Source organism: Lissotriton vulgaris, chromosome 4_1 (assembly GCF_964263255.1).
Source record: "Lissotriton vulgaris chromosome 4_1, aLisVul1.2, whole genome shotgun sequence".
Taxonomy (NCBI): Eukaryota; Metazoa; Chordata; class Amphibia; order Caudata; family Salamandridae; genus Lissotriton; species Lissotriton vulgaris.
The window spans coordinates 1,764,521,514-1,764,536,627 of NC_141691.1; the positions used below are offsets into that span (position 1 = coordinate 1,764,521,514).

Below are 15,114 nucleotides of genomic sequence, written 5' to 3' on the forward strand. Positions count from 1 at the left end.
TTGTCCCCGACCGCCACCACGGCGGTTTCCACGGCCGCCACCGCGTTGAAAGGATTGTTGCGGCGCGTGGCTGGCAGCACGTGTGGGGGCGCCCCTTCCTTGGCCACGAAAGGGGCGAAACGAACCCGGTTGCTGACGCTGGGTCGAGAGACCCAAGGACTTGGCCGTGACCCTGGAGTCCTTGAAGCGTTCCAGCGCGTGGTCTGCCTTGTCACCGAACAGGTGACAGCCATCAAACGGCACGTCCATCAATGTACTCTGGACATCTGCCGAAAAATTGGCGGATCTCAGCCAGGCGTGGCGACGAATCGCCACCGTCGTTGACATAGCTCTGCCTAGCGAGTCGGTCGTATCAAGACCACACCGAATTGAATATTTCGCTGCATCTCGGCCCTCAGCCACAGCCTGACCGAGTTTTGCCCGCACCTCCATGGGGCATTCTGGCAGCAGTTCCGCGACCGTATCCCACACAGAGTGGGTGTAGCGGCCCAAGAGGCAGGCGGTGTTGCAAGACCGCAGGCCCAAACTAATGGACGAGAAGACCTTCTTGCCAAATTGGTCATACCTCTTGGATTCCCGGTCGGGTGGGGCCGACGGGAATGCGGACTGGGAGGTCGAGGCCTGGATCACCAGACTCTCAGGAGTGGGGTGGGTAGACAGGAACTTGGGGTCGTCCGGACAAGGACGGTGGCGCCTGGCCACGTTCCGATCGACAGGCGCACCTGAAGTGGGCCTGGACCACGTGCCCAACAGAACGTCCGACAAGGCTTCATTAAACGGCAGCAGTGGCTCCTGTGGGCATGACTGCGGTTTGAAGACCTCGGTGAGGATGTTAGGCCTCACGGCCGCGACGGGGAGCTCAAGGTGTAAGGCCTTGGCAGCCCTCATCAGCACCACAGAATATACAGCTCCCTCCACCGATGCCACGGAAGGAGGAGAGATCAAACCAGGGTTAGGAGAGTCGTCCAGACCACTGGCATCCCCCAAGTCACCTGTCCAGTCCGGGTCATACTGGCACTCGCGTGACAGAGGGTCCTCGGACCCCTCCCAACCTTCACCGAACTCTTCATCTTCTCCGTATTCGGAGTCAACGATGTAGACCGGCTCCTCGGGGTTCATGGGCCCCATCGGCGCCGGGACCGGCGTCGAGCGACGCCCGTCTGGCCCCGCGTCCGGCGTCGGTGAAGGTAAGGGGACGGCGCCGCCCGGAGCCCCAGTGCCGCCCGAAGCCGGCACCGAGGAACCGGCGTCGCGCGGAGGCGGAGCCGCGGGCAACCCCGATGGAATCGGCGCCAGGTTGGATGGGCGTCCATCCGGCGTCGACCCCGAAGGCCCTAGCGGCGCCGGGATCGGCGCCGCCGGCGGCGCCGGAATCGGAGCATCCGACGGCGTCGAGGTAGGGTCCGCAGAACCGCTAGGGCCCCCGGACGGGTTCACTGGGCCCGTAGGCGCCGTGGAACCCGCCGGAGGAGACAGGGCCCTCATGGCCATGAGGAACGCCTCCATCTCCTCAGGCGTCGCACCGTGCCCAGGGACCTGAGGGTATGGGGCAGGCCGCGCCGGCGACTCTCGCGGAGCCGCGGGGTTGGGGTCACCCGAACCCCCGGCCGCATCGCACGAGCGTCGGGGGGAGTCGGGGGTACGATGACGACGCCCCGACTTCTTGTGTTTCTTACCTGACGAGGATGACGAGTGGTGTCGACTTCCGGAACGCTCGGCGCGGCCCCGCGACCGCTCCCTCGAACGCTCTCTCGACCTCCGGCCGGACCGGGACCGCTCCCGGTCCCGACGTGGGGCCGACACCCGGAGCTCCAGTAGCTTGCGGGACCGCTCCCGTCTAGCTTTGCTGGTGAGGGCCCGGCAGTCGACGCAGGAGTCCACGTCGTGGTCGGGGCCCAGACACCGGAGACAGAGGCGGTGATGGTCTGTGACCGACATCGTGCGCTCACAGTCATCACAGTGCTTGAACCCAGGCATCCTAATAGGCACAAAGTGATAACAACTCGAAAAAACTTGGTCAAAGACCGGAGTACTGCTCTTCAGATCTGCGTCCACTGGCGCGGAAAAAAGAAGAACTGACGTCAGCGCGCGGAGGCAGCGTCTATATACTCCAGCGACGTCATCACGGCGCACGACGCCAACGACGGACGCGGAGCCGCAGGGGACGCCTGCAGACGACGCCTACCGACGCGCAGGGGTACTGCTGCGCAAAAGTTTCCGGATCCAGACTGACGCCTGGGGATATTCTAAGGTAAGGAATCTAACACTAACGTGTTTCTTTCAGATACTGTCTATAGGGCCAGTAAGTTGCCCTTTTTTAGCCGCAGTCTTGCTTCTGGTTCCTCTAGGAGACATAGTAACAAAGTTAGAAGATGTTATGAAGTTTATTTTTTAGCCCAGAAGTTAGGGGGGTGGCCCAGCCCGGCCCTAATCGGCCTCTAACGGCCTAAAACGGCCCGCTCTTTGCCCGATCTTCGCCCGCGCGCGTCCCGCGTTCGCGTCAGGAAGCTGGGCTTTATAGGAGGGGGCGGAAAGAGGCACTAGGTGCGCGAGATGTTGCAGCGCAAGCACCTCTGGTCCTCGCAGTCCCGCTCTCTGTAGGTAGGGCGTGGTATCCTCTCCCAAGCAGTTTTGACCGTGCACACGGGCTCCCAGGTCAGAGGGCAATGTCAGTTGAGGAACAAGATCTCAAGGCGCTGGAAAGGCTGCTGGCAACACGAGACTACGAGCGGCCCCCGCGAAGCGGGGGCCGCGAGTCATTTTAAGCTTCCCAGAGAGAAGGGGGCGGGAAGAGGCACCAGGTGCGCGAGATGTTGCAGTGCAAGCACCTCTGGTCCTCGCAGTCCTGCTCCCTGTAGGTAGGGCGTGGTCTCCTCTCCCAAGCAGTTTTGACCGAGCACACGGGCTCCCAGATCAGAGGGCAATGTCAGTTGAGGAACAAGATCCCAAGGCGCTGGAAAGGCTGCTGGCAACACGCGACTACGAGCGGCACCCCACATTAATGTTTTACACTGCCAAGGATTGATTTATTTAATGCTTGATAATTGATAACTCCAGTTATACTGCATGTCCTTTTGGAGTCTATACATATATTTGAAATCAATCTATTTTATAAATGTGTGTTGGATTTCTATAGAGTCCAGTCAATTACTTATCGTCCATGATGATGTGAAATTCTTAACACATGTTCTTCTAAGTAGCCTTTCTGCTCTTTCCCACTCTACCAGGAAGAGTACCTGGGGATCATCTTTCTGTATTGTGCTAGTATTACATAAGGCACCCCTACAATACTACATAATACTTTCATCTTGCAACACTTCGCCTGTGAAAAAATCCAAAAGCATCCGGCTCCTTGCTGAGGGAAAAAACTGGCTATCAGAAACGTATCAGAGCATGCTTGGATTTTTTTCAAGCTAAAGAAAATCCATCTAGAGTAGGAAACATAAAAAAATGTAGCAGTTGTTTGGGGAGGAGAAGAATGGGCGGGTCATAAGTCCATTCTAGATAAACCTTTTCATAATGTATATATGTTGGCTGAGGGCTTAAACATACATAACCACTTTCCACGGCTGGCAGTCAAAGAAAAACAAGCATTTACAATGCAATGGTCTCGGCATCATTAAAGGTAGAGCTATTGGCATTGCTCATGACATTTCTCTACAGCGCACACCACTCTGCACTCTACAGCGCACACCGCACTCTGCACTCTGCACTCTACAGCGCACACCGCACTCTGCACTCTGCACTCTACAGCGTGCACCGCGCACTCTGCGCACTCTGCACTCTACAGCGCACACCGCACTCTGCACTCTGCACTCTGCACTCTACAGCGCACACCGCACTCTGCACTCTGCACTCTACAGCGCACACCGCACTCTGCACTCTGCACTCTACAGCGCGCACCGCGCACTCACACTCTGCACTCTGCACTCTGCACTCTGCACTCTGCACTCTGCACTCTGCACCGCGCACTCTACACTCTACAGCGCGCACCGCGCACTCTGCGCACTCTGCACTCTGCACTCTGCACTCTGCACTCTGCACTCTGCACTCACACTCTGCACTCACACTCTGCACTCACACTCTGCACTCACACTCTGCACTCACACTCTGCACTCACACTCTGCACTCACACTCTGCACTCACACTCTGCACTCACACTCTGCACTCACACTCTGCACTCACACTCTGCACTCACACTCTGCACTCACACTCTGCACTCACACTCTGCACTCACACTCTGCACTCACACTCTGCACTCACACTCTGCACTCACACTCTGCACTCACACTCTGCACTCACACTCTGCACTCACACTCTGCACTCACACTCTGCACTCACACTCTGCACTCACACTCTGCACTCACACTCTGCACTCACACTCTGCACTCACACTCTGCACTCACACTCTGCACTCACACTCTGCACTCACACTCTGCACTCACACTCTGCACTCACACTCTGCACTCACACTCTGCACTCACACTCTGCACTCACACTCTGCACTCACACTCTGCACTCACACTCTGCACTCACACTCTGCACTCACACTCTGCACTCACACTCTGCACTCACACTCTGCACTCACACTCTGCACTCACACTCTGCACTCACACTCTGCACTCACACTCTGCACTCACACTCTGCACTCACACTCTGCACTCACACTCTGCACTCACACTCTGCACTCACACTCTGCACTCACACTCTGCACTCACACTCTGCACTCACACTCTGCACTCACACTCTGCACTCACACTCTGCACTCACACTCTGCACTCACACTCTGCACTCACACTCTGCCAAGAAGCGACGTGGCCGCCCCCCACGAGGGATGCCGAGGCCATGGCAGCCTCCTCTGGCGTTGGTAGGACGATCAAGGCACCCCACGGGACAGGTATTTCACAGCCCAAGACGGGAGGTCGGCAGCTCTTTGCACACACACCTGGGAAATGGAGTTTCCTCATTCAATAGGCAGAGATACAGAACTCCATGGGGTGAAACATGTTAAATAAGTCTGAAAGTGCTCGCTCATACACACTAGAAACAGGAGTTAAGTACCACATAATCTACGAGGAATCGGTGCAAGAACTTACTGGATGCCGTTCAAAACCCTCTAAATGATGTCGGCGTCCATTCCCCCCTCCCTCCACATTTTCAATAAAGCCACGGATAGGGTCAAGAAAAAACACCCTCTGAGATGGAGACGTACACAAACACCAGCCGGATAACAAATTAAATTTTATAACGCTATAGTAAAGTTCCCGCCTGCACGGCTAATTCAGTGGCGGAGTTCCGAGAAATGAACACTGGGGAAATCCATTTTTGCGAAAATAATGGCACGTTAGAAGCTGCCCCACAACAATAGGAAGATAAACAAACAACACGGATGAACAAAAATGCAACCTAATAATCAAGCGTATACTCATGCGCCCTCCATCCCTCCCTAAATATACATCCCTTTAAGCGCGTGGAAAAATAACGTCGGGCACATAAACAGTAACATCCTGGACATAACTGCAGGTATGCTCTTCTCACGGCGCTGTTCTGCTCTGCTCAGCCCACGATGGTTTCAGGTGCGAGCTTTGAGCAGGGGCTTGTGGGTGAAGTCTTGCGCTTTGGAATGCGAAGGATTTCTCTCCCTTCGGATATTCTGCTCCTCGCTGGTGTTGCCTCTGCCTCCACTCAGGGGGAGGGGGGGGGGGGGGGGGGAGGTCTCGGCGCCTCGCAGGGGGCACTCTCTGTGTGCCGGGAGGAAGCAGAAAACCAAAGCACAACGTTGGTGAGGTCTGCGTCCTGACTCTCACTACTCCTGGGTGCGTGAGGCGCAGATGGGCAGCGGTGGACGTCCCCTTCGATTTGCGGTGGCCAGCAGAAAACGAGAGGCGATATGTGTACTCTTGGTCACACAGAGACTGCCAGATGGAGGAGGCTGCGACTTCTTGGGGCGGCTGTTGTTGTGAAATGGCCTAAAGAAAAGCGCCGCCATTTTCAGATTCGGGGGCGTGTTTTTTGCCCCCTGAGTGACAGACTACGTCACAGGGATAAAGAATGCAAAAAATCACGCCCCTGAATCCGAAAAAGACGGAGCTTCTTTGGAGGGATGGTTCTCTCCTCCAATGGCTGGCCTCCATTTAGGAAGCCAGCCAATGGTGGAGACACAGCGCAGGGAGGCGGGTTCTGAAGCCCCACTAGATGACATTAATTCTCCGGACCGGAAGCTGCTTCGCAGCTTAACAGTCCCTCGACCTAAAGTACAATTGAGTAATAATGAACATTTTGCCTGATGCAAGAAACACTAAGAACTATTGATGGAGTTATCTCCTTTCTGATAGATACATCTGCCGTGTGGATTCCTCACCTTGTGAATATCCCCCTTGCGCCAGCAACGTTCGGAAAATTCTTCGTAGCACGCCGGCGTGGACGACGTCATAGGAGCACGGCATCGCACGCGACTCCGTCTGACGTCACCGACTCCTCATAAGGCCCACGTCGGCGTGATGACGTCAGTTCCCTTTTTTCCGCGTCGTCGACGCTAACGGTTTCTGGGATCTTCTGCGATACTTTTGTATCTTATCACTGTTTAGCTGTTACAGTTTCTCTGTTGAGATTTACTTCTTCGCCGAGGATGTCGTCGAGGAAGACGGGTTTCAAACAATGTGGTTCCTGTACCCGAATGATGTCGATCACCGATCCGCATTCCGACTGTCTGTGGTGTCTTGGATCGTGTCACGATGTTAAGAACTGTCGTTCCTGTGACAAGATGAACCCCGAGGCTTTGCGAGAGCGGGAGGCGAAGCTTCTGCTCGCGAAGGTGAAGGAAAGAGAAGCCGGAAGGTCTTCGAGGTCTGTGTCCAGGCGCTCGAAGTCGAGGCAGTTGTCGCGGTCGAAGTCGAGGTCGGCTTCGAGGACCAAGGCGAGGTCGAGATCCAGAGAGAGATCAAGGTCCAGTGAGAGGTCGAGGTCCAGAGGGAGGTCGAGGTCCGGATCCAAGTCGGCCTCGGGCCATGCTTCGAGCTCCTCGAGAAAGAAGCATAAGAGGAGTAAACATCACTCCAGACATCACTCTGGCAAGGAGTCTTCGGATTCGAGGAAGAAGTCACGTAAACATCACAAGGACTTCGTGTCTCCTTCTACGGCTCAATCTCATATGGGTTCTCCAGTTCTGGAGCAGGAACAGGATCTGGAGTCGCACCACTCTTCGGTGCATGAAGAAGACGTTTGGCGCTCAAGGCCTTCCTCCCTTCCCTTCGCGGTCGGTCGGTCCAAGTCCTGACGGACAACACGACCGCGATGTGGTACATCATAAAGCAGGGAGGAGTAGGGTCGTGGTGTCTTTGCAAAGAGGCTCTGCGTCTCTGGTCCTGGGTTCAGGACCACCAGATTTGTCTGATGGCAAATCATCTGTCCGGAGTCCTGAACGTACGTGCGGACGTTCTCAGTCGGCAGTTCTCTGCCGACCACAAGTGGAGGCTTCACCCGGAGGTTGTTCACGACATCTTTCAGATGTGGGGAACTCCTCGGGTGGATCTGTTTGCCACTTGCGAGAATGCTCACTGCCCGTCATTCTGCAGTCTCCAGTATCCGATGCAAGGAGCATTGGGGGACGCGTTTTAGTTGAGCTGGGGGGGTCAGCTCCTTTACGCGTTTCCTCCCATACCCTTGATTCCTCGGGTTCTGAGGAAGATTCGCCAAGACCGGGCCCAAGTCATATTGGTCGCCCCGGATTGGCCAAGAAGGGTGTGGTACACAGATCTTCTCCACCTCTCCTCTCACCCGCAGCTCCGTCTCCCTCTCAGGGCAGACCTCCTCTCTCAGATGGAGGGGCAGGTTCTAGACCCCCACCTCCAGACATTACACCTTCATGCCTGGAGATTGAACGGGGCAATCTGAATTCTTTCTCTCTCCCTCACGATGTGGTGGATGTCATTCTTTCTGCCAAGCGCGACTCCACCAAGCCCATCTATTCGTATAGGTGGTCTAAGTTTGTATCTTGGTGTAGGGAGAGGGATGTTGACCCGTTAAAGGCTCATTTGTCTGATATCTTGTTGTTTGCTCTTTCTCTGGCACGGCAAGGGTTTGCTGTTGCCACTGTCAAAGGTTACCTTTCGGCCTTATCGGCATTTCTCTGTTTGCCGGATCAGCCCTCTTTTTTTAAATCTCCTGTGGTATTAAGATTTTTGAAGGGACTTACTAGTAAGTTCCCTCCTTCTCCCTTTATTGTGCCTCATTGGGACTTGAATCTTGTGTTAACCTATCTGATGGGTTCTCCGTTTGAACCCTTACACAAGTGTCCAATGAGGCTTCTTTCTTTTAAGACGGTCTTCTTGGTTGCAATTACCTCGGCAAGGAGGGTAAGTGAGCTACAGGCTCTTAGTTCCAAGCCCCCGTTCTTGTCCATCCATGCTGAAAGATTGGTTCTCAGGACCAGGGCTGCTTTTCTGCCTAAGGTGGTTACTCCCTTCCACCTAGGTCAATCCATTACCCTTCCTACCTTTTATCCTCCCCCACACCCTTCCAAGGAGGAGGAGAGGCTTCATCGCCTGGACCCGAAGAGAGCGGTTAGTTTCTATCTTGATAGGACTTAAGACTATCGAATAGACGATCAGCTCTTCATGGGTTTTGCTGGCTGCAAGAAGGGCAGAGCGGTGCACAAGCGCACACTTTCCAGATGGATTATTCTCTGCATCAAGATTTGCTACTCTCTGGCGGGTAAGGACCCTCCTGAGGGTATTAGAGCTCATTCAACTAGAGCGAAGTCTGCTACTTCTGCATTGTCTAGAGGTGTTCCTGTTGAAGACATTTGCAGGGCCGCGACATGGGCTTCCCTCCACACTTTTGCGAAGCACTACTGCTTGGATGCTGAGGTGAGGAGGGACGGCCACTTTGCGCGCTCTGTTCTCCAGGATTTCCTGGTATAGCAGAGTGGTCACCCTCCTCCGGGAGTGGGGACTGCTGTGGGACTCTATTCACAAGGTGAGGAATCCACACGGCAGATGTATCTATCAGAAGAACAAGTTACTTACCTTCGGAAACGCTTTTTCTGGTAGATACAGTATCTGCCTGTGGATTCCTCACTGACCCGCCCGCCTCCCCGTTGTCCACTCTGCTATACCTGGTTTTGTGTGCAAATGTATTTATGATTTTGTATATCTGAAATTGTATAGTTTTGCACTTTAATTGTTTTTGGTTGCATGTACTGTGTACATTGTATATATATATATATGTACTTGTTGGTCCGTCCGGGTGCCTCGAAGGCACGGAAAAAAGGGCGGAACTGACGTCATCACGCCGACGTGGGCCTTATGAGGAGTCGGTGACGTCAGACGGAGTCGCGCGCGATGCCGTGCTCCTATGACGTCGTCCACGCCGGCGTGCTACGAAGAATTTTCCGAACGTTGCTGGCGCAAGGGGGATATACACAAGGTGAGGAATCCACAGGCAGATACTGTATCTACCAGAAAAAGCGTTACCGAAGGTAAGTAACTTGTTCTTTAAGTCTAAACAGACTAATCGAGCTACGCAGAGAGGACATGTCTCACCTGGTATTGTTGAGGTGCTTGGACCTTGACCAGTAGCTGTCGTCGCTGTTGTTAGAGACCCCACAGCAGGTGCCAGAATAAAATCAATGTCACCATCTTTAAATAAAGAGAAAAGCAGATGCACATTAATATATTCAACACATTCATACACAAACACTACATCAATTGATTTCTTACTGCAGGGTTGGAGGGACTACCTGCCAAATAAATCAAATATATGTACAAATCTATTAAAGGACAAACATAAAAATCCTTATTGATAAACAAGAAAAAGCTTCAGCTGCCCATGCAACAGTAGGGTTAAAGGACAAGTTACTTACCTTTGTTAATACCTTACCTGGTAGAGACATGATCTAGCCGCAGATTCCTTGCAATTGTGTTTGTCATCGTGACTTCAGCGTCGTCTATAAAGCTGTCACATCGGCGCGCTGTCAGTACTTTTCACGTCTGTCCACGCCAGAAGCGTGGAGCCATAAAGTAACTGACAATGGTGTGTTAAAAGACAATTAGGGCTCTGAAGGGGAACAGCCCTAACACTAAACTGATCCTCAGTGCAGGGAGCATGGGTGGGCCGGTAATGAATCTGTGGCTAGATCTACCAGATAAGGCGTTACCACAGGTAAGTAACTTGTTCACATGATAAAGTCATCTAGAAGCAGATTCCTTACGTTAGAACAGATACCCCAGCAATATCATCCTGGGAGGAGGGGCTGTGAAAACGTGTTAGATCAGAAAGTCTTGTAAGACCAAACAGGCCTTACCTACAGACCCGATTATCCATGCAATAATTTTTGGAAAACATGTGCAGGGATGACCACGCAGCGGCTTAACAGATGTAGAGGACTGAAACACCACTCGGAACAGCTGCGGTGGCTGCCGTGGCCCTGGTTGAATGAGCTTTGAAGCCTTCAGGAGGCTGCTTCTTTACCAAGGTGTAATAGATTTTTTATGAAGAGGATAACTGTAGGATAGTAGATTTGCTTTCAGGGTTACCCCCACTTTTTGCTTGGTGTCAGCATGTTTTTGACTAGTCTGACTTGAATCTTGCCAATCAGGACCAGAGTCACTGTGCTTTCTCCCTACATTGACCAGGGTAAGTACTTTTGAACAACCACAGTGGGCTACAGTTGTACCCTTGTAAGTCCCTAGTATGTGGTACTAAAGTACCCAGGGCATAGGTACACGAGAGGTCAACAATGGGCTGCAGCATGTATTGTGCCACCCATGTGTGCCCACAAACTGTGACTACAGGCAGCCTGTGTGAGTTGGAGCTTGCACCTCTCACGACAGATTCCTTATATCTGGGGTCACTCCACTTTAAACCTATAAGTCCACCCTATGGCAGGCTCTTCAGTCCTGAGGGCAGGGTGCTTGGTCATATGTGTGAGGGTGCCCATGCATGTGCAGGACACCCCAACAAACCCCAGAGTCGATTCTCCAGGCTTTGAAAGTGTGGTCAGCCATTTTAATACATATACTGAACATCATGTCTAACTATATATTGGCTGTACCGAACCCAGTCATGTTTGGTATCAAACATGTTGGAATCTTATCCCAACACCAATTATAGTGTTGCAAGTATGATCCCATGTACTGGCGGGCTCCCTTGGGATACCCCCCCTGCACTCCAGGTAACAGTCTTTACACAGACATGATTCTGCCCTCCTGCTGCTGTGCCAAGCTCGAGCAAGGAAAGGTAGAACAATAGGTTTCCTGTAACAGGGAGGTGTGACCACCTCCCAGACAGGATTGTATTGGGCTGGGGTGGAGGCACGTGCCATCGTCACCAGACTGCTTTGAAGGGCACATTTGGTGCCCTCCTTGCATACTCCAGTTTAAGACAGTTCAGGGAGCCCTTGGCTCCCGCTCTGGCACAAAACTGGACAAAGGACATGAGTATCCTCCCCTCTTTCCACCCCCTCCTCTGGGAGAGACCCCAGAGTCATTCTAACCCTTTCCCTTGGGTACTTTAGGGGTTTCCTGTGTTTTGCTGAAACCACGTGACTCATCGACGGTCTGGGCACTTGGACTTCGCCTGAAACCAAGACTGCTCCAAGGAAGACTCCAGCTACTTCTGGTCTCGCCGTTCTGCATGTCTTCTTATTCGTCTGTGCTTTTCCCAAGATCTTCAACAGACCTGTGGGCAATAAGGCCACCCTAAGTAATCTCCCTTAGAGTGAAGGAGTCACTCCCCTGCATCTGTGGGCACCGCATGGAAGTTAAGCGGTCTGCCGTGCCTGACGTCCCAAGGACTTCAAACTGCTCAGCAAAACAGGTGGTGGTTCTGCAACTCCCTCAAGCCTGACCTCTGTAATTTTAAGGCCAGTAACCCTTGTCCAATCCGCTGGGACCGAACCAGTCGACTTGACTATGCCAAGGGTTGTTGGCTCTGCACTCCAGAGCTCTTCGGGCTACAAGAGGATCCAACATCTCTTCCTGCCAAGTACAGCGTCTTCACCACATCCTCTGCAACATGGGCCTTCCTTCCTGGTGAGCTGCTTGAGATCCTCTTGTAACTCCTGTGCCTTGAGCTTACGAGTACTCCTGAAGGTCTTTTTCTGCTTCAGTGGGCGCCCCTGTTTAATCGAGGCCTGCTCTGACTCTTCTTCTTGTGGGGAGTACCTTTGGACCTTGCTCATCCAAGCATTGCTCCTTCGTTCTCCACGCCAGTTGCATCTACGAAGGCTTGTTGGTGCTCCTGCCAGACACCAGCTCACTGGTTATCGGCATCTGACGTGAGACTGCTCGTGCACGGCTACTGGTCTTCCTCAGCATCTACTGGTCCTTTCTGCTGCAGCGACAAGGACACAGTCTACTCATCTGAACTGTCCAACATTGGCGGGCATTGGTCTTTCGTTCCTCCTGGTCACTCCTTAGTGGCATACACTGTTGCCTCAGTAAGCAGGTGTTTCACTGCCAGAATCCACCTTTGGGTCCCACTGCACTTCTTCACCTTCTTCTCCAAAACTTCATTGTAGTCTACAGAGGCTTCTGATGTCTCTTCAGCCCTATGCACTTGGCTTCCCTGGTGACGGTAACCTGGTCTCCCAGGCATCTACTGGAGGGATGGCAGGGTTGCAAAGTAGAGTGGCGCGGGGTGGCAGTGCTGCAGAGTAGAGCGGGGCAGAGTGCAGTGCGGCACGGGAGAGCGGGGCAGAGTGCAGTGCGGCACGGGAGAGCGGGGCAGAGTGCAGTGCAGCACAGGAGAGCGGGGCAGAGTGCAGTGCAGCACAGGAGAGCGGGGCAGAGTGCAGTGCAGCACAGGAGAGCGAGGCAGAGTGCAGTGCGGCACAGGAGAGCGGGGCAGAGTGCAGTGCGGCACAGGAGAGCGGGGCAGAGTGCAGTGCGGCACAGGAGAGCGGGGCAGAGTGCAGTGCGGCACAGGAGAGCGGGGCAGAGTGCAGTGCGGCACAGGAGAGCGGGGCAGAGTGCAGTGCGGCACAGGAGAGCGGGGCAGAGTGCAGTGCGGCACAGGAGAGCGGGGCAGAGTGCAGTGCGGCACAGGAGAGCGGGGCAGAGTGCAGTGCGGCACAGGAGAGCGGGGCAGAGTGCAGTGCGGCACAGGAGAGCGGGGCAGAGTGCAGTGCGGCACAGGAGAGCGGGGCAGAGTGCAGTGCGGCACAGGAGAGCGGGGCAGAGTGCAGTGCGGCACAGGAGAGCGGGGCAGAGTGCAGTGCGGCACAGGAGAGCGGGGCAGAGTGCAGTGCGGCACAGGAGAGCGGGGCAGAGTGCAGTGCGGCACAGGAGAGCGGGGCAGAGTGCAGTGCGGCACAGGAGAGCGGGGCAGAGAGCAGTGCGGCACAGGAGAGCGGGGCAGAGTGCAGTGCGGCACAGGAGAGCGGGGCAGAGTGCAGTGCGGCACAGGAGAGCGGGGCAGAGTGCAGTGCGGCACAGGAGAGCGGGGCAGAGTGCAGTGCGGCACAGGAGAGCGGGGCAGAGTGCAGGGCGGCACAGGAGAGCGGGGCAGAGTGCAGTGCGGCACAGGAGAGCGGGGCAGAGTGCAGTGCGGCACAGGAGAGCGGGGCAGAGTGCAGTGCGGCACAGGAGAGCGGGGCAGAGTGCAGTGCGGCACAGGAGAGCGGGGCAGAGTGCAGTGCTGCACAGGAGAGCTGGGCAGAGTGCAGTGCTGCACAGGAGAGCTGGGCAGAGTGCAGTGCTGCCCAGTTCTGTCCATCAACTGTGTTTTTTGCATTTGTCACCCCGAGTGGGATGGGTATGCTCAGACGTGAGTCCCATGTTCTCCACACCACTGGAGTCAAGCTATCCTGGCTGAAGACGCCTGATAGCCAGAATCCGGTCCTAGGATGCTTGATTCTGGTCCAGGAGACATGGCTTGGCAGTTCGGGCTGGACTGTTCCCATGAGGCACAGGGTCAAGTCTGATTTGCATATGGCCATGTCTGAACTGGGGTGGTGTGGAGTGCAAAAAAACGATGGATTTAGGCCCAGATCTCTGTACCGGGGTGAATGTATGACATTGTTCTGCATTCTGTCCATCAACTGTGGTTTTTGCATAGGAGAGAGGGCAGAGTGCTGTGCTGCGCAGGAGAGAGGGGCAGAGTGCCGTGCTGCACAGGAGAGCGGGGCAGAGTGCAGTACTGCAACGGGAGAGCGGGGCAGAGTGCAGTACTGCAACGTGAGAGCGGGGCAGAGTGCAGTGCTGCAACGGGAGAGAGCGGCAGAGTGCAGCGGTGTTGCACAAGAGAGCGGGGCAGAGTGCAGCGGTGTTGCACAGGAGAGCGGGGCAGAGTGCAGCGGTGTTGCACAGGAGAGCGGGGCAGAGTGCAGCGGTGTGCACAGGTGAGCGGGGCAGAGTGCAGCAGTGTGCACAGGAGAGCGGCACAGAGTGCAGCGGTGTTGCGCAGGAGAGCGGCACAGAATGCAGCGGTGTTGCGCTGGAGAGCAGCACAGTGCAGCGGTGTTGCGCAGGAGAGCAGCACAGTGCAGCGGTGTTGCGCAGGAGAGCGGCACAAAGTGCAGCGGTGTTGCGCAGGAGAGCGGCACAAAGTGCAGCGGTGTTGCGCAGGAGAGCTGCACAAAGTGCAGCGGTGTTGCGCAGGAGAGCTGCACAAAGTGCAGCGGTGTTGCGCAGGAGAGCAGCACAAAGTGCAGCGGTGTTGCGCAGGAGAGCGGCACACAGTGCAGCGGTGTTGTGCAGGAGAGTAGCCCAGGGTGAAGCGGTGTTGCACAGTAGAGCGGCACAGAGTGAAGCGGTGTTGCACAGGAGAGTAGCACAGAGTGAAGCGGTGTTGCACAGTAGAGCGGCACAGACTGCAGCGGTGTTGCACAGGAGAGCAGCACAGAGTGCAGCGGCAGGGCCCCCATGGGAACCAAAACCGGCCCTGGCAAAATGCCTGGCCGCCACAACCCCCTCCCCCGGAGGGTTGTGGGTGCTTTTGAGCTCTTTGCCAGGGCAGTTTAGCAGCTATGCTGCAAAAACGGCCCTGTAACAAAAACGGCCCCCAGGGGCTCCAAACCGGCCCCCCACCAGTGTGGCGCAGCGGGGGATTGCCCGGTGCCCACTACGGCCAGTCAGACCCTGTGCAGCGGTGTTGCACAGGAGAGCGGCACAG

The 15,114-nt window shown here is 55.1% G+C and overlaps 1 protein-coding gene across 18 annotated transcripts in view; it reads right to left on the bottom strand.

Annotated features, from left to right (window-relative positions):
• Positions 1 to 15,114, bottom strand: part of UBR5 (ubiquitin protein ligase E3 component n-recognin 5) — a 2,064,863-nt gene that overhangs the window by 1,199,333 nt on the left and 850,416 nt on the right. For all 18 annotated transcript variants that reach the window (XM_086966085.1, XM_086966077.1, XM_086966080.1 and 15 more), the window contains one exon: positions 9,543 to 9,638. In XM_086966085.1, coding sequence (XP_086822211.1) covers positions 9,543 to 9,638 — 96 coding nt within the window. The remainder of the gene's footprint in view (positions 1 to 9,542; positions 9,639 to 15,114) is intronic.